General features: G+C 42.8%; 1 protein-coding gene across 1 annotated transcript in view; it reads right to left on the bottom strand.

Annotated features, from left to right (window-relative positions):
• ISPD (Nucleotide-diphospho-sugar transferases superfamily protein) overlaps positions 1-25,830 on the bottom strand; it is a 418,080-nt gene that overhangs the window by 309,187 nt on the left and 83,063 nt on the right. Inside the window, exon 6 of the mRNA XM_089393569.1 lies at positions 19,062-19,144. Coding sequence (XP_089249695.1) covers positions 19,062-19,144 — 83 coding nt within the window. The remainder of the gene's footprint in view (positions 1-19,061; positions 19,145-25,830) is intronic.

The following is a 25,830-nucleotide window of genomic DNA, read 5'->3' as shown; positions in this document are numbered from 1 at the left end:
GAAGCATGCATTCTTGTATTGATCGATTGACATGTTGGTTGCATTGGGTCTATGATTATACCTAGCACTTGACATTGTATCATATGCATGGTAGAGTAGGATGCATTGCATGTTGATTCTTGCATTAGAAATAACGTCATATGATATTTCTCATGGTAAATAGATCCATATTCGCATATTTTATTTTCTATTGAGTTTATGGCCTAACATATTAGCATGTGAAATCATGAGACGTCGTGAAAGCATGTTGCCCCGTGTTTTTCCATCTATTATATGTGCAGGTGACAAGTCTACAGTAACCAAGAGATTGATGGAGTTCTCGTGACCTCTCGTTCGAGTAGCTATGCCCACTTCTTTGAGAGATCACATCCCAGTTGGAGCCAGATGTTACCCACCATTTTGTGGGTAATATCCCTAGGAGAAAAAACTCTCCAAGATGGTCCTCAGCCGGCAACCCCTTGCAGCCACTAGCTAGCTCATTGTGCCATTTCTTTGCCACCTGAGCCAGCCATGTGGTCCCTTGCGCATCTGCCATGATCGTATCTTTGAAGGTGGGCCTCCCAAATCTAAAGGTATGCCTTGTCATTTTGAAATTAAGTATTGTAGTTTGCTTGTCATAGACATTTTTTGGCATGGATTAATGGGGGGGTTTGGCGAAAAGAATGGGCTAGGTCTTGTTCAAATTTGATGGCTAAAAATTTTCCTGCAATCCCAACCTGATTTTAATTTCACCTTATCACTCTCATTCAGTTAAATACCCTTTCCCATAAACATACATTAAACATATAGAATAATGGAAATGAAATTTTCATATTAAAACACATGAGACTATCAACACACGCTAAAAATAAATATGGACATAAACATACCAGCAACACACACAAAATTACACACAGATTTTTTGTCAACTTAGACCCAGGTGAAACCCCTTCAATCTTCTCCAGGGAAAACCTATTAGAGAGCTCTTCAAATTTATTTATCTTTCAAGTTCAGGAAAAATAAATTTGCAAACAAAAGAAAACAGCAAAATATAACTTATCTCTTCAGCCCAAAACTCCTTGAAAACCGTGCCCACTTTGCCTCGATTTCAATGCCCACTTGAAGCTGAAAATATGTATTGTATGGATACAGACTATACTATACGGATTTTTCAAAAAAAAAAACTCAAAAACGTCTCTCAAACGGCGTGTAGCTTATAGCATTAAATGTTGTTTGAACTTTGTACTGTACCTTCTGATGTCTTCTATGCCTTGATTTTCGTGCCCAGCTTTGCCCATAAATCACTCCTTCAACGTGCTGCAACAAATTCCTCCTTTAGAACTTTTCTCCAGCTCTCAGCCTCCTTTCTCCAATTTACTCATGCAGAATGAATGCAATCTCTTATTTCTTTTCCCCCTTTTGTTTCCCTAAATGACTTTTGGGCAACCCTAAGATCTAATGGCTTAGATTCAATCAAGGGATGAGAATAAATGTGCATTTAATCTCACTTTCTATTTTTTAACCCACCCATTAAATAAAGTACCCACATTGTACTTTATGTCTAAAGTCACTTTTCACTTTATAATTTAACATTGGCTTTACCACTTATAAAGTCACTTCCACTTCATAAAGTCACACTTAGGAAAAGAATTATTTTGGACACTTTTCCCTAGGTAGAGACTAACCCATGGGAAACCACTTGTCCAAGGTACATTCAAAATCAACACTCCCTCTTACCGAGGAAAGTGTTTCTCATCACACCCATCTTGTCCCTGAAAGGGACATGCTTGCCTCTTGGCGAGGACTTCGTGAGAACATCGACCACCTGCTCATCTGTCGATATATACTCCAGCTTCATTGCCCCTTTTTGAACATAGTCCCTGATGAAATGATATCTGTTGTCAATGTGTTTTGACCTATCATGAAACATTGGATTCTTCGCGACTTTAATGCAACTCTAATTATCGCAATGAATAACCGTCGGTCTCAACTCCTAATCAAATAGGCCATACAACAACTTGCAAAGCCAAATGGCCTCACAACTAGCATGGCTAGCAACCATATACTCAGCCTCAAAAGAGCTAAAAGCAACTGACTTTTGATTTCGACTGAACCACGACACAACTGTCGAACCTAATCCGAAGCAACACCCTAAAGTGCTTTTCTTGTCAGAAGCCCACCCTACCCAATCTGAATCTGTGTAACCTACCAACCTCACTCCATCTCCCCGCCTATAGTCCAGACCATAATCAGCAGTCCCCTGCACGTAGCAAAGAAGGTGCTTCGTCGCGACCCGGTGCACCTCCTGGGCTCAACCATTAACTGGCTAAGTGTGTTCACTGCCACGTGAAATTTGCTCAACACATCCACAGCATACTGCCCCTGCCCCAGAAAGATATGCCCCTCCTCCTGCCACACCTCAAGCCCCAAAAAGTAATGCATCAGCCCAATGTCCTTCATCTCGAACTACATAGCAAGATCCTCTTTGCAACCATTAATCAGTCTCTCTACCCCAGTAATGAACAAGTCAACAACATACAGCACAAGAATGAGTGGATCATCCCCTACAACAATTAGTATTGGTTTGGATTTGCATAACTCTTCGTGAGACCCATCTACTGCAAGTAAGTATCAATCCTCGAATACTAAGCTTTCGGAACTTGCTTAAGTTCGTAGAGTGCTCACCTCAACCGGCATACACGGTTCTCCCACCCAAGTACCTCAAATCCCTATGGTTGCTCAACGTACACCTCCTCCTCTATAACTCTGTTCAGAAATGCGGTCCTCACATCCATTTGATGGATCTGGCAACACATTTCTACAGCAATAGAAATAAGGGACCGAATAGAAGTGTACCAAGCTACGGGAGCGAAGGTCTCATCATAGTCAACTCCCTCTATCTGTGAGAACCCTCTAGCCACAAACCTCACCTTGAACTTCTCAATGTTGCCATCCTCAACATTCTTGATCTTGTAGAGCCACCTGGAAGTCACAACTGACTTGCCCTCAGCCTAGGCACCACTTCCCAGACATTGTTCTTAATGATAAAGGCATACTCCTCCACCATAGCCTCTCTCCATACCTCCTGGTTGATAGCCTCATAGCTAGTAGGCTCAGAGTCAACAATGCTAGTAGCCTTGGCTACATAACTGCAAAACCGCTCAGGTGGCACACTCTCCCTGCTCACTACCTTTGGAGGACCAACGGACTCCACTTCCTTCAAGGTGTCTTGAAGCTACTTGGGTCTCCTCTTCCCTGAAGAGGCTTCCCCATAGGGAACCCCATCCTCTACCCCCCCCCAGTCTGGTGAACCTGAAGGTCTGCCAACTGACCCTAGTGTGCCTATAACAGCACCTGTCCTCGAAGAGCCTGTACCTGCACCTATCCCTATGTCAGATGAAGTGCCATGTGAACTATGTACCAGTGGACTCCCTAAAGAAGTGCTCGGTGAACTCGCTACTGGTGCCCCAGATATCAATGACACTGAAGTAGCTCCTGTACCAGTCGATCCAGAACCCTGAGGTCCTGCTCCCTGTACCTAACCTCCCTGCTGAGGAGAAGTCTGTGACTCTCTCTCATCATACTCTTGTGATCTCCGATAGGCCCTCTCCTCCTCGAACTTCAAATCCCTCCTAATCACCACTCTCCGTTTAGAAGGAATGAAGATCCGATAGGTCTTTGAAGTCTCGTTGTGACCCATAAATATACCCTTCTTTGCCATGGGTTCCAACTTCGTCCTCTGCTCCTTGGGGATATAAGAATATGAGACATCCAAAGATAGGAAGATGTCCCACGTGAGGCTTCTCTCCAGTGAAAGCCTCCTCTAGAGTCATATTCCCCAATACTCTGTGAGGACTCTTGTTCTGAAGATAAACAACAGTATTGCAGGCCTCAGCCCACAAAAACAAAGGCAACCCCTGATCATGAATCATCAATCTAACAGCCCCAACAATAGCTTTGTTCTTCCTTTCAGACACCCCATTCTGCTAGGGGCTGTAAGGAACCATGAACGCTCTCCTAATGCCCTCCAGTGTACAGAAGTCAAAAAACCCACCATCGGTGTACTCACCACCATTGTCTGACCTCAAGACCCGAATCTTCCTACCTGTCTGCATTTCCACAAGAGCTTTGAACTCATTAAAGTGACTAAAGACCTCACCCTTCGTCTTTAGGAAATGTATCCAAGTCCTCCTAGAATAGTACTCATAACCACCCAAAGATACATGAGACATACGACCACTAACATCAGTATGAATCAAGTCTAGTATACCTGTAGATGGGGTGTCGCTCGCTAGGAATGGTAACTTGGTGTACTTGCCCAAAGCACACCCTCTGCAGACCTCATAATGCTCGACACTGAAATCAGGAACTCCAATAGTGATCTCCCTTAGTACTCTCAAAGCTCCATGATGCATATACGCCATCCTCCGGTGCCATAACTCACACAAGTCTCTATTGCTTGTGGTACTAGTGTGAGTGCTACTAGACGTGCTACTCACCAATGCTCCTAACGATTGAAAACTAAACCTGTATAGTTTCCCAAAGCGGACTCCAATCACTTTGGCCGAAATGATGGAAGCTCCCCTAGGATGGATCAATACCTACCCTCCTGAGAAAGTGACATCAAACCCCTTCTCCTCCATAGCAGACATTGAAATCTAGTTCTTCTTCATCCCCGAAACATACAAAACATCCATGACCTTCAAAGGAGACAAAGACTCCCTCTCAAAGGTCACAGTCCCCACACCAACAGCTCTCACAGTGCGATCATCTCCTAGTACAATCTCAATATCAAGTGCCCTCTTTGCAAGCTCTGAAAAGAACTCCCGTGCACCTGTCATATGGCAGGAAGCCCCGCTGTCTATGTACCATACATCGGATGATGTACTTCCACTAGATGTAGAAGTAATAAATGCAAAGTCCTTGTCAAACTGTGAAGCAAATTGCTCCACCTCTACTGAACCTGCAGTACCCTTCTTCCCATTGTTCTTCCTCGCAGGACACGTAGCAGCGTAGTGTCCCATCTTCTGACATGCCCAACATTTGACTTTGGACATATCCATATCTTTCTTCTGATGAGGCCCCTTTCTTGGCCTTCCCTTTGTTCTTCCCCCTAGCTGTCAAGGCTACATCCTCCTCATCTTCTATCTTCACCCCAACACTGTCAGTCTTCCATATCTCATGTTGCACACAATCATCCTAAAATCCGTCCCAATTGGGAAGATTCTCCCTAGAGGTAACAGCATCTCCAAAGACCTCCCAAAACTTAGGAAATCCCGCTACAACTATCCTGACTAACTCTGTGGGTGCAACTACCTCACCAATAACAGTCAAATCATCACGTCCCTGTTTGACCCTACGAAGATAATGAACTACACTTTCAGCCTTTGTCATCCTGATGTTCTTCAATTGTTCTTTGAGTACCATCTTCCTGCTCTCATTGGTACTCTGATAGAGAGTGGTTAGAGCTATCCACATCTTATATGCATGTGTTTCCTCTCACCTGAGGAACCACATGATCCTTCAGACTGTCCATCAAAATCTTTTTTGCCTTTGCATTATTTTTTGTGAATTCAACAACTTCATCTGCAGTAGTAGGAGCAATGTTTTAAGACTCCGACTCGGCCGAGGATCGACTCCGACTCCGACTCCGAAATGGTAATGACTCGGCCGGCTCGATTTCAATGACTCGGTCGTTGTAAAAAATACATTAAATATTAATTTTTTTTATAAAAAAACATAATTTTAAAGATTTTAAACATAATTTTAAAGAAAACCATTCCTATCTATGTGATGTCCCATTCCTATCTATGTGATATCTGCAGCTATCATGCTATGACAGCATATCCATTGATGGGATTCACTCTACATTAATACTCTCCTAACACAGTTGGCATAGGAATTGCAAGCCTAAACTCCAATTTTGAATCTCAAAAACATGACTGTGACAATAACACTTTAATCCCTTGCTTACTTCTGAGTCTTAATTGTGTAAGGAGCTCAAGCCTCACATGCCTCTGTGGTGGAAGGTATCATAGAAAAATAATTGAGGCCGAGACAGTATTATGCTACAATACCAGTTAAATTAAGTGTGTAGGCCTGTCCAAGTTCCTTTGAGTTTGAAAGGCTTAATAAGTTAATACTATTGAAGACCTAAGTCTTTTAGTTTGGTTCGAGCTTCTTAAAAATTGAAGCCTCCTTCTCTGAGCATTATTTGAATTTTGAAGTATATTGATCACAATTTCATGTGCGAGCATCTCTGTGACATTGAAAGTCCAACCTTAGACATGAAAGTGGCTCAGCACATTGTCAACAGAAGATACCCACAGTCTGTTTAGGGCTGCATACTATTTGTTATTGTCTCACTCATCCAGATTCCAACCTAAAACACCTCCATTCCACTGCGGCTAACCCAGGCATATAAGAAACTGCCCTTCTCTGGTCCAGACTCCACACTGCACAGGGCTGATCTGGATCCAAGATAGGCTATTTGGCTCCTTTATCTATACAAGTGCAGAGTTGCAGCCTTTCCTGAAGCAGCTGATCTGAGGTATGGCGATGCATATGGGGAGAATTTCCATCCCAAAGACTACATATAAAATCGGCCTCATAGACTGTATTTGAATGTGGTCCTGTAATAGCAAATAGACCTATACACGTAGCCCAAAAATTCCCTTAGAACCAAAGGAGCAGCCATCAAAATGCTTCAGATATATAACACAGTGATTTAAAGGAAGGCTTCTGAATACCACTGTAAGATTCCCAAGTAGAATATCTCTGGTATGCTTCCTTTGGGAGATTTAAGCAAACAATTAGAAGACAATGTCCTGTAGGCTGTAGGTGATTTTTATGAATTCTGTTCTCAGGACAGTTTATAAAATGTTCCACATATATGAATAGATTTCTCAAACAGACTCATACATCTCATATCAAACCCAGAAAATTTAGTTATTGCTAGTAAATGACAAAAGTATGATCAGAAGAGTCTTAAAATATGAGTACTCAGTGAATACAAAAGGAAAATTTCACTTGGAAGAACACTTCAGCAAGGAAACACAGCGAAACAGTGAGGTATAGGAGCAATGGAACCTGATTATACCCTGGAACAAAGCTAAAAATTCCTAGACCAAGACCCTGTAGCCGTCCCCTTGTGACTCGGCCGAGTCATATCAGACCCGGCCGGGTTGACCGAGTCACACATGACTCGGCCGAGTCATGTGTGACTCGGTCCACCGGGCCGGTTACTTGGCCGAGTCACTCCAGCAGGTAATGAACCGGTTCGAAACGGCCGAGTCGGATTCGAAACGGCCGGCTTGTAAAACACTAAGTAGGAGGTACAACCACTTGCCGCACTATGTCCCAAACTGTTGCCTCCTCAAACACTGTCTAAATTTTGTCATTTCAAAAGGCATAGTTGGATATCCCATCCAGTATGTCCTCTATCCTTAAGAACATAGCCATGACTGTTGTCCAAAATTTACAAAACCAAGAAAATGGAGAAATGAACTTTCTAGCACACCTTGTTGTCCCAAAAGTTCAATCTGTGTGAAATTTCACCTTGTTGTCGCAAAATATCAGTTTGTTGTCCAAATTAAGTTTGTTGTCCAAATTAAGTTTGTTGTCCACATATTCAGTTTGTTGTCCAAACTACTATTTGTTGTCTCAAACTACTGTCTGCTATTCAAACTGCAATTTTCAGCCTATAGCTTCGATACCATGTTTAAATTTGATGACTAAAAAGTTTTTTGCAATCCCAACCCGGTTTTAGTTTCACCTTATCACTCTAATTCAGTTCAATACCCTTTCCCATAAACATACATTCAACATATAGAGTTTTGGAAATGAAATTTTCATATTAAAACACATGGGACTATCATCACATGCTGCAAATAAATATGGACATAAACATACCAGCAACACACATAAAAATACACAGATTTTTGGTCAACTTAGACCCAGGAAAAATCCCTTCAATCTTCTCTGGGGAAAACCTATTAAAGAGCTCTTCAACTTTATTTATCTTTCAAGTTCAGGAAAAATACATTTGCATACAGAACAAAACAGCAAAATACAACTTATCTCTTCAACCCAAAACTCCTTGAAAACCATGCCCACTTGAAGCTGAAAATATGTATTGTACAGATATGGACTGTACTGTACGAATTCCATACAGACTGTACGGATTTTTCAAAAAAAATCTCAAAACTTCTCTCGAACGGCATGCAGCTTACGTCATTAAATGCTGTTCGTACAGTACCTTCTGATGTCTTCTATGTCTTGATTTTCATGCCTAGCTTTACCTAGAAATCACTCCTTCAGTTTGTTGCAACAAATTTTTCCTACAGAATTTTTCTCTAGCTCTCAGCCTTATTTCTCCAATTTGCTCATAAAGAATGAATGCAGACTCTCTTTTCTTTTCCCCCTTTTGTTTCCCTAAATGACTTTTGGGCAGCCCTAAGATCTAATGGCTCAGATTCATTTAGATCAAGGGATGAGAATAAATGTGCATTTAATTCTCACTTTCTATTTTTTAACTCACCCATTAAATAAAGTACCCACATTGTACTTTATGTCTAAAGTCACTTTTCACTTTATAATTTAACATTGACTTTACCACTTATAAAGTCACTTTCACTTTATAAAGTAACACTTAGGAAAAGATTTATTTTGGACACTTTTCTCTAGGTACAGACTAACCCATGGGAAGCCACTTGTCCAAGGTACATTAAAAATCAACAGGTTTGTACTTCTATCCCCTAGGCCCCTTCTAAGAATTAACCTTGGATTCTAGTCTCGTGGGATCTCTTTTACTAACCATTTGGTTTCAGAGATGGTATTTCACGGGAAACCCTGATTTTGGTTGCGTGGTCTCGCTCCCTTATTCGTTTATATTACCCTCTTTTCATTCATTATTACCCCATCCATCATTTTTCCCACCTAGGTCCACACTCCTCCATTGGGCCTGCATAGGTTTAGCTTGCCCCTTCCCCTTGCCCCCACCTTAGGTCATGGCCTGGAATGAAGCCTGTAGGTTGATACAACTGAAAAGAAATTTAAAAGCATATATGGCCACATTCAACAGGAAAAGTACCACAAAATGCAAAAGATGGTCGAGACAAAAAAAAAATTAGCAAATGGGCAAAAGCCATTACATGAGCTCTACCCCATTATCATGGCCATCACCCTAGTTCCTATAGGTTCTATGAGCCTTCTTCATCATAAAAGAACCCATGATTGTCCCAAATCCTGGTGGGCAATGAACCGCCCCACCTTAAAAGGGGGATTCCACTGCTATATCTTACACATCATGCTCTAACCCCTTGAGCCCCGAGCAGTTAATCAAAGAAAATCATAAAGGGCAAAAGGCATATAAAGAAGGGTGGAAAAACCAAGGTCAGGGAACCTCATGTACCACGATTTCTCCCTCTTACACATTATAAACCCAAAGTGTGGTCTTCCCTCTTATTAGCTACCCTTGTACCCCAGCGTGTGACCCGAGGCTACCCCTTCTCATCCCCTAGTTCATGTGAAAATTCCTAAATCTAACACATTAGAAACCCCTATTGCAATTACTGGTTTACAATCTCCTACTTGTTCTTTACATTAACAAGTTATTTAATTGCATAAACATCGAAGTAAACACTATAGCAGCCTTCACAAATATACAGATCATGCACTGAAATAAATTGAGACAATAACACAAGGGGCACCATTAGTTTTGGACAATCGTCCCCAGAAAAAACCAATTCGGGAAAACCGGTGAAGCAGATATGAGGGTTTTATTATTAAGCAGATTTCGTGAATACAACTAGGGTGCCAGAAATGGCTCAGCCAAAAGAGAATATCCTCGGCAGTAGTACCTCTATCCAGAGATAGATATTCCAGCAAATCAGCAATCAGATGATCAAACCCCACAGTGACTTCGGTTGTTCCCTATGCTGGACAACGAAAGTTGCTCCAAGCACTACTCTGGAATTGCGTCACTCCTTCAGGATCTGCGTCTTCCTCTCTCGGCTCAGGATCTCCTCTAGTCTACCCCATAGAATCTCCCAGTGCTGCCTCTGAAGCCCTCTACGACTTCTGCATCAGCCTCTACAGCTTCTACGTCAGCCTCTACAGCCCTCTGCTTCCTCTGCATCAACTCCTATGGCCTCTGCGTCAGCCCTTCTTGGGCATGGGCTGTCTCTCCGAGCACTGCGCTGCCTCTCTGCTATGTATTCTTCAGCGATGGATGAAAATTCCTTGCCGAATTGCCCCTCGCTGCAACTCTAATCACTAACTTGATTTCCTCAACAAACTCTGCCCTAGAAAATCGAATTCTTGATCTCTCTTGGTGTATCTCCAACTGACCCTCAAGCCTCCTCTTATACTTTTCCTGTTAACGATTCAATAGCCGAGATTAAGTCCCTAATCAATGAATAAGATTAGAACTGGCTTGATCCTCGTCACTTAGAACTTTCTCATCCATTTTATATTAATACACATTAATATTTTTACTTTCCTAAGTTTAGACGTAGGGACCTGCTGTAGCGGCTACAACCACCCTCCAAAATTTTGCCTTAGCCTCGTTTTGGAGCCTCCCTTCCAACCTTCACAATAGCTTGCCTTGCTTCGTCAAGTTCACAAGCTTCAGTGTCTTTCTTGCACAAAGGCAGCATGTCGGTCACAGCTTGATCCATTCCCCTCACAAGTTGTTCACCCAGACTTGGTCCAGTTGCAGGCTGAGCAGCTTCCCCTTGAAAATTGCGCATTTCTGGAGGGCAACCAGCCTTCCCTCCAGAAATTGCGCAATCCTCTCTGGCAGCCTATTGGGCTCCAAGATTGCGCAATCCTGCCTGCCAACACTCCCAGCAGGATTTGCGCAAATTTCCCCAGCAAGGCTGCTCAGCCCAGAATTTGCGCAAATCTAGGCAGCAGTCAGCTACTTTGCCCAGAAATTGCGCAAATCTCTTGGGCAGCCAGCCCAGCTCCCAGCCAAAAATGCGCATTTTTCTCCAGCAGTTGAGCAGTCTCTTGCATGTGCAGCTGAGTTGACCGATTCCCTCTGGGACTGAGCAAAACAGACTTGCATGCATGGGTTGCTTCTCCCAAGGCAACATGCAAAGGAATCCCTTGTTTCAGGGATCTATGTTTAGCAATTGGAGGTTACATGCAAGGAGCAATTCCGAAACCTCCCACCAAGTGTCGCTTGCCCTAGATTCGTGGCATGCGTGTCACAACCTCGAACCAGCGATCTGCCTCACCCACATGCATGTTGATCTGTTTACTAAATCTTTCATACATGTTTTGCATGCACTGTCGATCACTTCTAATATCACTTAGCGTCGCAGTGCATTCACTGACTTGCTTTAAGTTGCTCGTCGGCGAGTAGGGCCAACCTTGGCCCGGGCTCTGCCTTCACCAAGGCTGCATTACACAATCCGGGAAGGGAAGTCTCACCTTCCTCTCCAGATTTGCCCATTCCTACCCAGCACTGGCCTCCAGGACTGTTTTGCGCATTCCCGAAGGACAATGGCTGCTTGGCCCAAGAAATTGCGCAAATCTGTCCCTGGGCCAACAGTCCTTCCTAGCGGGAATTGCGCTTGCACAATCCCAGCAGTCAACAACCATACTGGACTATGCATTACGCAGTTCCAGCAGTCATTCAGTCTCCCAGCAGCCTAGATTATGCCTTGTGTAGTCTTGGCAGTCGGTCTCCCGACTTCCCGGATGAAATTGGCAACCTTCATGATCATGCACCCAAGTATATTGCAAGCCAGTTCACATGTTCATTTTGGTTTTCGACTGACAGACTGCTTACCATGAGTGTTGCCATGTCTCCAAGTATCCCAGGTGTTCATCTGCCTCTCAACAATACAAGTACAATGGTTTCCAGGATAGCAGAGATGAAGACACCGTTCAGGGCACACTTGGGGATGAGTCGATCAAGTGTCCATGGACTTGCCTACCCACGAAGACATCAAGTTCTTCGTAGACAAGGACATCAAGATATGACAGCAGCAGCATCACAGCGAACAACATCGTGAACAGCAGTTGAAGACATCATACCGAATGCAACGAATGCAAAAGGAGGGTTGTTGACAACACGAAGGCGGAACAAGGTTGCAAGCTCAAGCAGGTCCATTGATGATGAAAGCAACTTTGGAGACTCCGGCTACGAAGTGACGGCGCGACATGAAGATTGCACGAAGGCAGAAGATGGAATAAAGAAGGAGTTGCATGTGTTGAAGCAGCAACTCAAGAAGAACATGAAGCTGCAGAGACAGACGAATGAGTTACAACAGGAACAGGAACAGCAGTAATGAGTTACAACAGGAACAGGAACAACAGTGGACGCAACACGCACTCACGGATGAAACTGCGCCTATACAAGTTAAGGATCCATCCCAGCAGCTGACACAGAGTAGACATGGTGAGCAGTGTTGTTGATCGCATGCAAGGGATTCAGCGGCATGCATGTCATTGAGCGCATGCATGCAATACATTATACAACCCATTCAACACACTCATGAAGGCAAAGACAAGAAGCAAGTCCAACTGGGGCTGAACATGTACTTCAGCAAGTTGATGCGCATGACCACCAGCACACACTTGAAGATTAGCACGGACACTATGCATCAGTGTGTTTCCGGTTCAACTGTACTCAAGAAGACAATGTGCATGTTAGCAGACGAGTTGGATGAAGGGGCCGAACCAATGCAGCGGTTGCAACGGAGGCAAGAGTTCGCTTCAACAAGATGTCACCATGAGTTGCATGAACACCATCATGGACAACCAAGTTTGGCATCAACTCACTACCTTATCCATCACAAGCATGTCAAAGAGATGGTCTCATCACGGTGGACCGAGTGTCAGTGATGTCATGCAAAGCTTGCTCAAGCCATGTTGTCTCACATGAGTACATGTGCATTGTGATGTTGAGTCATGTCAACTGTAAGTCAAGTGTCAATGGTTGGATGTAACAGTCATAGAGTAGGTGAAGAGTCATGAGGGCAGTTGAAATGTCACAAAGGGGAATGTCAAGGGTCACCCCACCTTTTGCCATAAATAGTCCCTCATAACTCATTATAGAGGCTTTTGATCAACCAAGCTTCTATTAAGACTACCTTGAAGAAAGCTTGGATAGTATTGTAACACGCCTTGGCTTCTCCACTGCACAGAGCTAGTACATCTCTTTCGAGGAGCAGGTGGATGTGGCTGTAACGTTCCACTGTTGGGGCTAGCAGATTTACATGGATGTATTGTATGATTGAGACCTACACTTCTTTATATAATAAGAGCCAGCACATTTTCATGCATATGTTGTTATTGTAGTTGGACTGCTCCGGTTGCCTTAATGATATATGTTGTTTAACTTATGTGCTTGTTTATGAACTGATTCACATGCAATTATATGAATCTTGTTGTTAATGTTGTCACCATCCATGTCGATTGCTCTGTCAGACATTAAACAGACCTTTCACATGAACCTTGTTGTAACAATCATCACACTCGTCTCGAACTGATCCGTGAGTGTTGTACGTGTTATCTTACCTTGTATGATGTGACTGTCGCATCTGAGTGGACTGCTCCGCCGAAAGTTGTGCATGTCCTTTTGTGTTGTGTGTTCCTAGCCGAGTTGGGACTGATCCCTTTCAACCTGGAACTCACCTTCACCTTCTTCTCCCTTCGAAGTGTTAGAACCTCTCATACACCTTCCTTGACTCACTACATCAATCACACCCTTGCTACTGACAGAGTTATCTTACTTGCCTCTATGCAACATCGCAGTCAAGGCATTACCTTACGACCCACTGCTAGGACTCCTACACCAAACAGTGTGAGGTCTAATTGGGACTTCTTACCAGGGAGATCCCCTTGACATGTTGGCGAGTCCAGCACCATCAACAAGACCCATTAAAAATATTAATTATTTTAATATCTCTTCATCCAAGTGGAATTTCTCCAAACGACTTCTGGGTCCTGGAGATCTCATGTTCCTTTGCCTCTCCACCAATTTTCAAGGCTAGATCAGATCTGATGCTACCCAAAATCAACACTCCCTCCTAGCGAGGAATGTGCTCTAACAACACTTCACCATGGAAGCGTTACACTGATCATATGCATTGGTCTTCTGTGTTGATGTTATTCCTGCTGCCCTACATCCACTGCATTGATGCTTCCTGTACTGTTGCCCATGACACTGCCACTGCCACTGCTACATCTGTATTCCAGCTCCCTCTCAACATGTTGCCTCATGTTGCCCATGGCACTGCCACTGCTAAGTGTTGCACTGCAACTCAGTTACCGAGAAGTAAGTAACTGACTTTACCCAAATACTGACATCCCGGTCAGTCTGGAAGCCTCTTGATGTTGAAGCTACTTCCGCTGCTATCATGTGCTCCCTTTGCTGCCACTGTGTTGCTGCAACCTCTTATGTGACTCTCACATTGCTGCAACCTCCACTGTGCTACTACAGACTTCTCCACTCTAGCACTGCCTTTCCGCTTCATCACACCTTGCTCCACCCAACACCTGTCATCATCCTACTGTCGTTAAGGGCTCCCGTAGCCGTATGTGATCCAAGAGTTTGGGCACCTCAAGGATCCCGCCCTTCTTCTGTAGTCCTCTCGACTACAGCTCTATGTCTCCCCACCTCTTCTCTAGAGGCGCATGAGCACTCATGGCACAATCGTCATCAGTCTCGACATCCTTCTCCGCTTTTGCGACCCCTCAGTTTCGTTGATAGTCGCTGACCCAAAGCGTCGTCACTCTCGTTCGACGTGGTTATTCAAATGCTAGCAACAATCGTCGAACAAAGCGGAGTGGAAGAAGCGGAGAATAAAAACAGAATTCCACTCGGAATATGAAATTTGGATACTGGTCGGCTTTGACTTGAGAAATTTGGCTGAGTTCGATTTCTTGGCATTTCGCTCAGTCTGCCGCCAGGGTTCTCGACTCGCGCATGGGTGACGGGATCAAACAGCAAATTTTCCCATCTTCAATCTCCTTTAGAAACAGCGTCTCCCTGCAATAATTCGTCCTTCAATAATAATGTGGACAACTCCCTTTAAAGATTCGACCTTTTGGCTTTGAATAAAAATTATTCGCTAAATAATTTTAGCTTAGCGGCCCTTCAAATATTCAAAATATCATTTGGCCCCACTTTTCACCATACTTCGACCTTCACATGTTTCGTTGGGTTCGATGCCCAAAAAAATAACAAATCGACCTCAAAATCAAATATGAAGTTCGGCCTCCATTTTGTAAAATAGATCATTTATTTTTTTAATTTTATTTTTTTAACAATAAAATGATGGTTTCGGCACCTTCGGAATAGACTTTTGACAACATGCAATTAAAACTGAAATCTCGCAGGCTGAGCCAAGTTCGATGCTTTGATACCACTATAATGTCCCAAATGGAACAATTTCGGGTTTTCTCAAAATTTTAACTCATAAATACTTCGGATAAATCTTCCATTCATAAATAGAAAATTGCCATGTAAAATAGAACAAGAGAATGCATGTAAATCAATCATACAATGAGCAGTAATAACCTCAGTTGTTATTATAATGTATAAACTGGAGTTTGACAGGTTGGAATACCAAAAATAGCTGAGATAACTGGGATAGAACTGGCCTCAAGGATCTGCTCCAATGTTGCACGGGCCCTCCACCAAAACTGAACCAAACTGCCACTGTTAAGCTCTCATGTGAATTCTGGATGAACTCACCAAGGGGAGATGGGACTCGCCCAATCTCACTAAATCACCTGAGGGTTTCCATCCTGGGGCTACCAATGGAGTAGAGAATTGGGTTCTCAACCTCTCATACAAGAAACAATATAAAAATCCAAGATGCCCTCCAATGGTCTCCTCCTTCTCTTTTATAGATTTGATGAACTCCTCTAGAACCTTCTATTTTATTATTATTTTAATCATGGAGCACTTTTCCCTCTTTTATTTCAATTAAAATATTATTTTTAATGTGAGAAAATGGTAAATTGGCCATCATGTCTCTCTAGGTCACTGAAACTCTCATTTAACCATCCAATCATGTAGATTTTCTCATTCTCGTTCCAACGAGCTATTACACTAAGGTGTTCGGCCATGTATTCCTCCCAGAATGCCACCTTAAGCGTAATTACTTAAGTCAAGCCCACTAATAACTCAGTTTTCTGAAAGTTGTTGGAATGCGCTGAAACGAAAGACAAACTATGCAGATGATGGAATACACCAAGCGAATGTTGTTGGACCTCATAGAAACTCCTCAAAACTCCATCGGGACCCTTGATGACATAACCTACTCCACGAACCTGGCCATCCTCTGCCTTGGAAATCCACCCTGGCTATACTATGAAGAAGAATAGAAATGGGGACATGACAGTACCTTGCTTAGAAAGCAAGCAAGCTCCATCCTTCAAAACCTTCTGGGAAAGGATCTGGGTCACTCATATCCATTGACTTGTCATTCATTAGTGACTCCATACATATCGAGTCTTCTCCCATCGGTGAAAGTCCGTAATAAAAGGGAACCTTAGCTGAGGTGATAGTGGGCTAAGACTCTATTTGTTGCCCTTAGCCTAGCATTTGCCCTTTAGGGATTCCCCTTAGGTCCCCTTCTAGTTTGAGCAGTAACACCTCCAACCATGAAAGTCCATCCATAAGGAACACCAGAAAAATGAACATCACAATGGGGGCCATGAAAGAAGGCAATTCGACCCTTGGGGATAATTCGCACTTGTGAAGGAAGAGAGAGAAACAAAGGGGGTGCGAGTTAGTGGAAAATGGGGTCCACCAAGAGAGAGAGGACCAACTTCTATAAATAAGGCAAGTAGGCCTCCATTTGGTATATTTTGACAATCTAACTTTTGAACACAAGTTTCCTTGAATTGTTTAGCCAAGTAAACCAGTGTTGTTTAGCACAAGGAATTCCCAAGCAGGAATTTCACCACTACCTTTGGTGGACTTCGACTGTCACCCTAGCAGAGTATTCAGAACTTAGTGGGGAGATATTTGTTGGAGTTCGTGGGACACATCAACTCTTTCTTCAGCTAGTTCAAAATTCTAAGAGGACACAGGGGCAGAAATCGTACCACTAAGTTGAGGGAGTTCCAAAGGTAATTTTGGCGAGCGAATTTAGGAGAAATTTTATTGAAGGTGGACCAGCATTTGTGGATAATTTCAGGGCTGGAAGTTACTGCTCCTAAGAGAGCCAAACTCACCTTTTAGGGCCTGCACAGAAGTGTTATTGGGTAGAATTTGTGGGGCTGGATTCATCTTATTTGTGTCGGGTTTGGAAGGAATTTCACTCACACCTTCCGGAGGAAATTTGCAGGGCAATCCTACGGCTAATTGAGAATGATTTTGTGATATATTCAGCAGTTTGAATTGTGGGGGATGCATAAACTGTCAAGGAGGGTGTAGCACCAAATTTGGGTAATTCTAGGACGTAGGAATTAGCCCAAATCATTTATGGGTTTTGCTTCATTGGCCTCAAGGAGTCTACTCCTAATTTTGCGGAATTTTTGGAGGAGTTTTGGTGCCCCAAACCAAAAGAATTATTTGGCAGTCGGTTGGGAGGAGTGAGCTTACATTTTGGGTTCCGAGTGATCGGTAAAACTAGGCCCAACCCTTTCTGGGTCTTTCCGGGTTTATTGAGGGGAGGCCAAGATTAATTTGGCAGAATTTTCTGAACAGTCTAGAGGGCTCAAACAGAGGTCTCTTTCCAGCCAGCAGTGTAGATTTCCAGGGCAACGCAGAGCATAGAGGAGTCACTTCCCATCATCCGGGCACCTTGTTTTCTCACCTGGGATTTGTCTAGCTTGCCTTTGGCAAGCCTAAGTGCACTTGTTCTTGCCTATTGTACTCCTACCATGATATATAATAAAATGGCTCAGTGTCTTTTGGAGTAAATTGTGATGTGCTGATATTTCTGCAGTGTTTTTGACTTTTGGTTGCATGTAAGAAATTTATGGCTATTATCACTTAATATTTCCATTAGGAATATTACACCTGGCTGCTAACCTAAATAATGGTGTCTCTTGTCTCTTGTTTACTATTTACTGTGATCTCTGTTGCTCTATTGAAGAAAATGAATGGTTGAAATTTTTCATGTATAACTGCTTAATGATTGGAATGCTATAAGAAGACTAATTGTATCATTGGAAGTAGTTATCAATATGAAAAACTGTACTAGTCTTGATTGCACTAGAAAATCAACAGCCCCTTGACTCCATTTGCCCTATATTGGATAGGCATTAGTCCCCTGCCCTCTATCACTCCATTATTTTACTATGCTATGAAACAACCTAAAGCCTATCAAGGATCAGCTAAAGCCTCCACTCCATAGCCTTATTAATCCCTACTTAGAGATACCCCCCTTGTGTTGCAGAAGAGCCAACCTAAAGTGAGAGAGAAAGTAACTGAGGTGACAATGGGTAACCCTCTTAGTTTCCCTTGGGTGTTCACTTTGTGCTGGGGACTTTTAGACATACAAGTGAGGGTTTGGGAGGTAACAGACCCTACCCTAGTTTAAAATAGAAAAATATTGTCCTGGACCTGTTTTCTCCACCCAATCATTGACGTGCTGTATATTCCTAACAACTTGAGGTTGAATGTTTCAGCTACAAGTTTTTCATACAAAGTACAAAGAATTCAGAAACTTGTAACCAACGTCTTAAAATACAAAATAATGCATCACATTTAGTGCTCAACAGCAGATTCAGATGAAGTTCACTCGTGCATTAAAAGTTCTTACCCTGGCTAATGTTCAGTACTATTGATCATGGTCAAGAATAATGTAGAATAGAAGAGGGAAGGGGCAAAAAGGACGGAAATAGATCAAACATAGACTCGCACTTACTGGAATTGACACCTAGTAAGCTTGCTTCAAGTAAAACTAATCTTGTCTACAAAATAACTTGAAGCATCAGCTCGTAGGAGCTTCGTACCATTAGTTCAGCTCCCTTTCCTGGATCTTTAAAAGGGATAAATTCTTCTATGCTTGCACTGGTAACTGTAACAATTAAATCAAAACACTAAATAGAAACAAGATCTGAATCTATGTAATCATGAGTTCAAGAAGCGGCAATAAAGATACCTGAAGCCCATTAAACACTGAATCTTGTCTCTCTTTGCCTGGAGATGCAAACTTAAGATATACCGTCACACTATTCTGAGCTTCTGCAAAAGTGACACATACAAAGCAAACTAATTGAAGCAGCAACATGATTACACTGAAATTTGTTATCTTACTGCAAGCATTTCAGTAGTTTACAGTTGTATAACTATGAAAAAGTCATAATGTATATCGTAAAAAGGAAATAAAAGGGAACAATATCATAATTCAGCCCCTTAAACTTATAGACACCTAAGCTCCACTGCCAAGGTGAAGTCCCTATTGGATATTGTTGCACTATACAGTATGTACTATGTAATACCTGATCTAGATGATTAGTTTTTATCAGGAATGATGATTCCAACACTACAGGCATGTTAGAATAGAAATTTGAATGTATAGTGGCAAGCCAAAAAATCTGGTGCAAAACATACCTATTATCATGACCTGACGTGCATACTTAGGCAAGGGAACCCCTTACTGTAAATATTACATAATTAAGTTATTTGATTTAGGTTGACATTAGAGTAATTGATCAATGAAATCATGTCGTCATGGAACCGAGACATGGAGTGGTGGCCCTCGAAGAGACATAACTGTGCATATTACAAGGAGAGAACAATAGGTGGGTGTTTCCTAACCCCTAATAATAGAAAGGAGTATATATGTTTCCCTTCCTATTGGACCAAGATTGAGCTTTGGTGAGAGGACATGAATTATGAGGTGGAAAGTTGCTAGCCTAGAAGTAGCTATGTCAATCGACCTACTTTGGTAGCAATCATGTTAACCTTATTATAGCTTTTGCCTCCTTATGCCACTGGTCTATTTGCTTCCATAGTCGTTTATTATCTCATTTGGTAAGTGCAAAAGGCATATTCCTTAATTATGCTGAAAATATATACTTTTTGCTTGTTCGCTACTTAATACCAGATGCTCTTTATTCCTATTCCAGTTTTGCATTTCCCATAGGCTAAGTCTTGGATCAATGGAGGCATCTTCGGAACCATTTGAACACTAAATTTTATTTAGAGGAACCTTGCTTGCCCATAAGATCATGTGCAGATCAATGGGGTCCAACCTTGGTGGTTAAAGTGGGGTGTTTTTATCCTACCCACCCAGGTTTGGTTCCCATTAAAAATATGCTTGTCTCTCATGGGCTGATTTACCTCTACAAGGAGCTAGTTCGTGTAGAAGGGGCATGTTACCCACCAAAAGTGGGTGACCCCATAGGAGAATTTTTTCTCTTATCATCTCTTCTAGCCAGCAGCCAGCAGACCCTAACAACCACTAGTAGCCGATTATAATGTGCCATTCATATCTCCGCCACCTGCATCATTCATATGTTTCCTCGCCCATTTGGCAAGCCACAAGAACACATGTTGGAAGGTGGACTTCCAATCAAAAGGTACTTTATTCATTTTGCAATCAAGTGCGCATGCTTGTTTGTATTTGGGCATTTGACATGGATTTTAGTTGTGTGGTCCCACTCCCTTATCCGTTTATATTATCCTCTTTCCATTCCTTATTACCCCATTCATCATTTCTCCTGCCTGGGTCCACATTCCTCCATTGGGTCCACATAGGGTTAGCTTTCCCCTTTCTCTTGCCCACACCTTGGGTCATAGCCTGGAATGAAGCCCAGAGGTTGATGTAGCTAAAAAGAAACATAAAAGCATATATGGACACTTTCAACAGGAAAATGTACCACAAAATGCAAAAGATGGTCGAGACAAATACATTTACCATGTGGGCAAAACCCAATACATGAGCTCTACCTCATCATCATGGCCATCACCCTGGTTCCTATAGCTTCTATGAACCTCTTTCATCATATAGGAACCCATGATTGTCCCAACCCCTGGTGGGCAATGAACCACCCCACTTAAAAGGAGGCATTCGCCACTATATCTTATGCATCATGCTCTTACCCCTTGAGCCCCAAGCAGTTAATCAAAGAAAATCATAAAAAGGTAAAAGATAAAAGGCATATAAAGAAGGTTGGAAAAATCAAGGCCGGAGCACTTCATGTACTGCGATTGCTCTCTCCTATACATTATAAACCCCCAAGTCTGGGCTTCCCTCTTATTAGCTACCCTTGTACCCCAACATATGACCCAGGGTTGCCCCTTCTCATTCCCTACTTCATTCACCTATCTGCCACATGCCACCACCTTTTGACGGATGTACTTTCACTATATTCTCCCTTTTAGAAGTAGAAACCACCTAATAGGATTACTAATTAACCCCATTTGGAGTTTAGGGGATATTGGCACATCCCGAAGCCCATTATGGAAGGGTAGGCCATTATGAAGTCCCCACCTGTGGTCCATGATTAGGTAAGCTCATTTACTCGATTTCTCTAATGACTTGTTGTATTGGAAGGTTAGGGGACACATTGAATCTTATACAGGATTGCAGATGGTTTCCATCTTGGGTTTGGTCTCCCTATAAGGGGTCCATATCCTCCAGAGGGCTACATTGGCACATGTAGGGTGAGTGTTGAGAGCCATGGGCCTCCACAACAACAAATTGTAGTCCATGGATCCCCACAGTCATTCAGAGATTTCTCGTGGTTCACTTATTGGACGAGGAGGATGCACCTGATCCATCATGCCTAGTTGGCCCCAGATCTACACCATACACTTGGCAGATGATCCAGGACTTGCACGATGATGTGGCATCACCTACACCATCATCCTAGCCCTTGCAGGCGATCTACAGGCATCTTCGATTTGTTTGGAGACCCATGAGGACACTTGTGTGCCCCCACATGTCATTTGGAGCACCACAGGTTATTATAAGGGGCCAACCCCTTGTCCACTGCTTTTGAGGGTCCTATTCTTCATTGTGGCACCCATGGACCTCATTAGGCCTCTTAGAGGGCCCTATGACATGCATAGATTATTATTTGACCTCTTGAGAGGCTTACTTTTTCATTTATGAGCTAGTTTGGTGGGCTTGTCACCAAAAATTGTATTATTAGAACATTATTTTATTTTTGGGGCTTATGTAGGCCAAGGAGGATAATTCGAACTCCGAAGTTGTGTATAAATACAAGTGAGATGAGTTCATTTGCTCATCATCACTTTGGATTGGATCTCTTCTATCTCTTAAGGATTTCGCACTTTTTCTTAGTGGATGAAATGGAGCTTTATGGATGAGTTTTGATGTGTGGATATTGGTCTATCTTTTCTTGCAGCTTCTCTATTGTCAATTGTGAATGGTTGGATATACTATATTACATGTAAGTACATGCTTTTTAATGTTATTCTTGTTTACTTTTGTCATATACTATGCATTTGGATTTTCGTTGTTCTAGGGCTAATTGTTGCATGCATTCACTACTTAAAATTGTGGAATTTGTCTCTATTATAGCATCTCTCAATGTATGGGCCATGTAATATGAGTGAAATCTCCTAGGGGTAATTCTATCAAAGAATTTGACCTTGATAAGCCATTCCTTTTGCACATTGAAGTATAAAAGCTGCAAGGTTGCTTCTTCTTGACCTAGAAAGGCAAGCAAAGTGATCTTGAGGCCTCCTTGATTGGAAACCAAGAAATCCTACTCATATTCATCATAGACTCCATTCTCCCAAATATTAAGGCACTGGTCTACCAAGGGTGGTCACTAAAAATCATATTCTTTCACCTCCTTCCAGGTCTAGCCAAGTTGGGGTACCTAGGGCATCAATTTCCCGACAAGCTAGCCATCAAAAAAATTTGATCTCCTAGGGTCTCCTGCACTGGCCTTTCCTCTAGCTCCCCTCCAATTTTGAAGCCATTCCAACAGTGGAGTTGGGAGAAAATCCAAGCCCTAGCTTCGAGATCAAAACTTGCCCTGCCATCCCCAAGGCTAGTACCTCATAGGGTCAAAACAACATCTTCAAGTGAAATTCTTTCTTTGATCCTTTCCCCCACCTTGTCTAGGGTAAGAATATCATTGGTTGCTACATACTTTCCTCATACCCTAGATTGGGTCCACTTGGCCCCGTGTGGTCCCACTCCTTTAAAAGATCATGCTTCAAGAATCATCCGAGATACCAATTCTAACAAGGATTTTAGGTATTATAGAACTCCTTCACAAGTCTTATCCCATAAACCTCACCCACAAATCCTCTTTTCCTTTCCCTAGAATACATAGTACCTCGCTTAGAAAGAAAGCAAGCTCCATCCTTCAAACTTTTCTGGGAAAGGGTTTGTTTGAGTCACTCATATCCATTGACTTATCATTCATTAGTGACTCCATACATATCGGGTCTCCTCCCATCGGTGAAAGTCCGTAAATAAAAGGGAGCCTTAGCTGAGGTGACAGTGGGATAAGTCTCCATTTGTTTCGCTTGGCCTAGCATTTTCCCTTTAGGGATCCCCCTTAGGTCCCCTGCTAGTTTGAGTGGTAACATTTTGGCGTCATTGTTGGGGACACGAGACGTGTGTTTTCTTCCCCAGACGACATATCATTATTGGCGACTCCACTGGAAAAAAGAAGCCCTAGTTCTTCATTGAGCTTTAAAGTTAACGCTTGTAGGGTGAAGTAAGCATCTATCAAGGCACTCTAGTTCACCCTGGCAACTCCATTATAATCTTAATATGCAAAATCAAAGAAAATGGAGATTCTCTTGGTCCTATATTTGAAAAACTCAATAACCGAGAGATTCAGGAACTACAAAAGAAAGTGGTAGAATATGCAGAATCTTTTCAAAATATGTTGGAGGGCATGAATATGGAATTCATGCTCAGGTTTTAGAGGTCGCAAGAATTACAACTCGACATAGTAAGGTATGCTTATGAAGAGGATCCTAGTCGTCTCCTCAACCTTGCTCACATAACTTGTGTTGTGAATATTTTGGATAACCTCATCAATAACAATGTGATAGGGAATACCTCCCCTGAGGATGACGAAGAATTGGATCCAACGAGCCTCCAAGTCACGCAAGAAAGAATCGATGAATATAGTAGGTCATGCAGGGAAGTAGTAAGGGAATATAATTCTATTTAAGTTTTCTCCTGCTTATATGATGAAGAAGTGAAGCTTCATAAGATGAAATGTGAATATAAAGAGAACCCTACTAATGCTCTCCTCCTAGAATCATACCACCAGAATCATGTAACAAATACCTAAGCCATTCTCCAAGAGAAGAGAGAAGAAGAGAGGTCTCGCTCGTCAACCAACCAAGATGAAGATGACCATGAGGACCTCAGTGATAAGCAGGAAGATGAGTCCTCATTGGGGCTGCAGGATGGGCAGGTGATCCGGATTTAAACAGGAACGCAACAAATTACAGAGATAGCCATATACACAAAGATGCAGCGGAAATAATACTTCATTTCATTAATGGAAAATACTGAAATATGCTTACAAACAGAAATGGAAATAAACTATCTAGGGCGATGGTAGCTTATCTCTGAGAAGAGATGTGATGGCTACATGCCTCTGAACTGTGTTACAATGAGGCTCGAAGGCCTATTTATTGTTGAGAAACAATGGAACAAACCCTTAACATTCCAAAACCTAACCCTAGGAGATGAAACACCAAACTGTGGGCCCCATTTGGGGGTAAGTTGGTACATCAACTTCCCGGGGTCATAACTTTGGCATATGATCTCCGTTTGACGCGTACAATAGCTCACTAGAAAGATCTATCCGAGCACTATCATTGTTGGAACAGGCAACACCAGTCCATTCCATAGACTCGTGTTGCCTCGGATTCCCCAAAAAACGTCGTTTAGGGCCTCAAAACGGCTCCGGAAGTTCAGGACCCGAAAAACTGCTAAAAATAGTAAGTTGTGCTACAATTAAGGAAACTGAAAATGCTGAGAAAGACAATGGTGGGGGTCCAGGTGGACTTGGCAGGTGGCCACCAATATCCACCTGGATCATTCCTCCCCCCTTAGGAAGCAATGGTCCCCATTGCGTTGAGCTCCTCCATGAGATGAGGAAACTTCTGCTGAACTTGTTCCCTGGTGAGCCACTTGCCCTGCTGAAGGAGTTGGCCCGCTTTGACAACTCGATACAGTTGGATATTCTGTTGGCGAGTGTTCTTGATCTGTGTGTCCATGATCCGATCAGTTGCAGCTTGTTCCATGCAATCTGGATTTAATTCCGTGGGTTTGAGCTGTTCTGCAATGTCGGATGTGTCTAGCAATGGTGGAAAGTATGGCCGAAGGCGGTCCACATTGAATACTGGGTGCAGGCCAAGGAATGGGGGAATGCTGAGCTCAAATGCATTGTCTCCCATAGCCTTAGTAATGGTGTAAGGACCATATCGGAGTGGTCTCAATTTCCGATAGGCTCCAGTAAGACGTTCCTTTTGCAAATGCAACCAGACTTTGTCGCCCACCTGAAACTTGTGTGGCACCCGATGTTGATCATGTCGCTGCTTGTACTTGGCATTTGATTTCTCAAGAATGTCATGGACCTGCTGGCGAATATGTTGGATGCGCTCAATGAAGCTGGTGGCCTTATCTGTTTCGGACTGGACATGAGTTGAATTCATGTGAGTAGCTGCAAGTGGTATGGCCACATCAATGGGGCATAGTGGCTGGAATCCCAAACCCACCTGAAAAGGGCTATGGCCAGTGGAGCTGTGAAGAGCTCGGTTGTAGCTGTGCTGAACGTAGGGGAGGCTCTCGTCCCATGTGCGTGGATGCTTTGAGTTATACATGCGCAGAATGTGCACAATCATCCTATTGACAACCTCTGTCTAGCCATCAGTTTGAGGATGGAACGCTGTGGACTTCGTGAGTTTGGTGT

Source organism: Pinus tabuliformis, chromosome 1_2 (genome assembly GCF_031772625.1).
Source record: "Pinus tabuliformis cultivar Carrire ecotype Pingquan chromosome 1_2, CPIR1, whole genome shotgun sequence".
Classification (NCBI taxonomy): domain Eukaryota; kingdom Viridiplantae; phylum Streptophyta; class Pinopsida; order Pinales; family Pinaceae; genus Pinus; species Pinus tabuliformis.
Note: the sequence above shows the minus strand (reverse complement) of the source record. Positions and strands in the feature narration are given on the sequence as shown.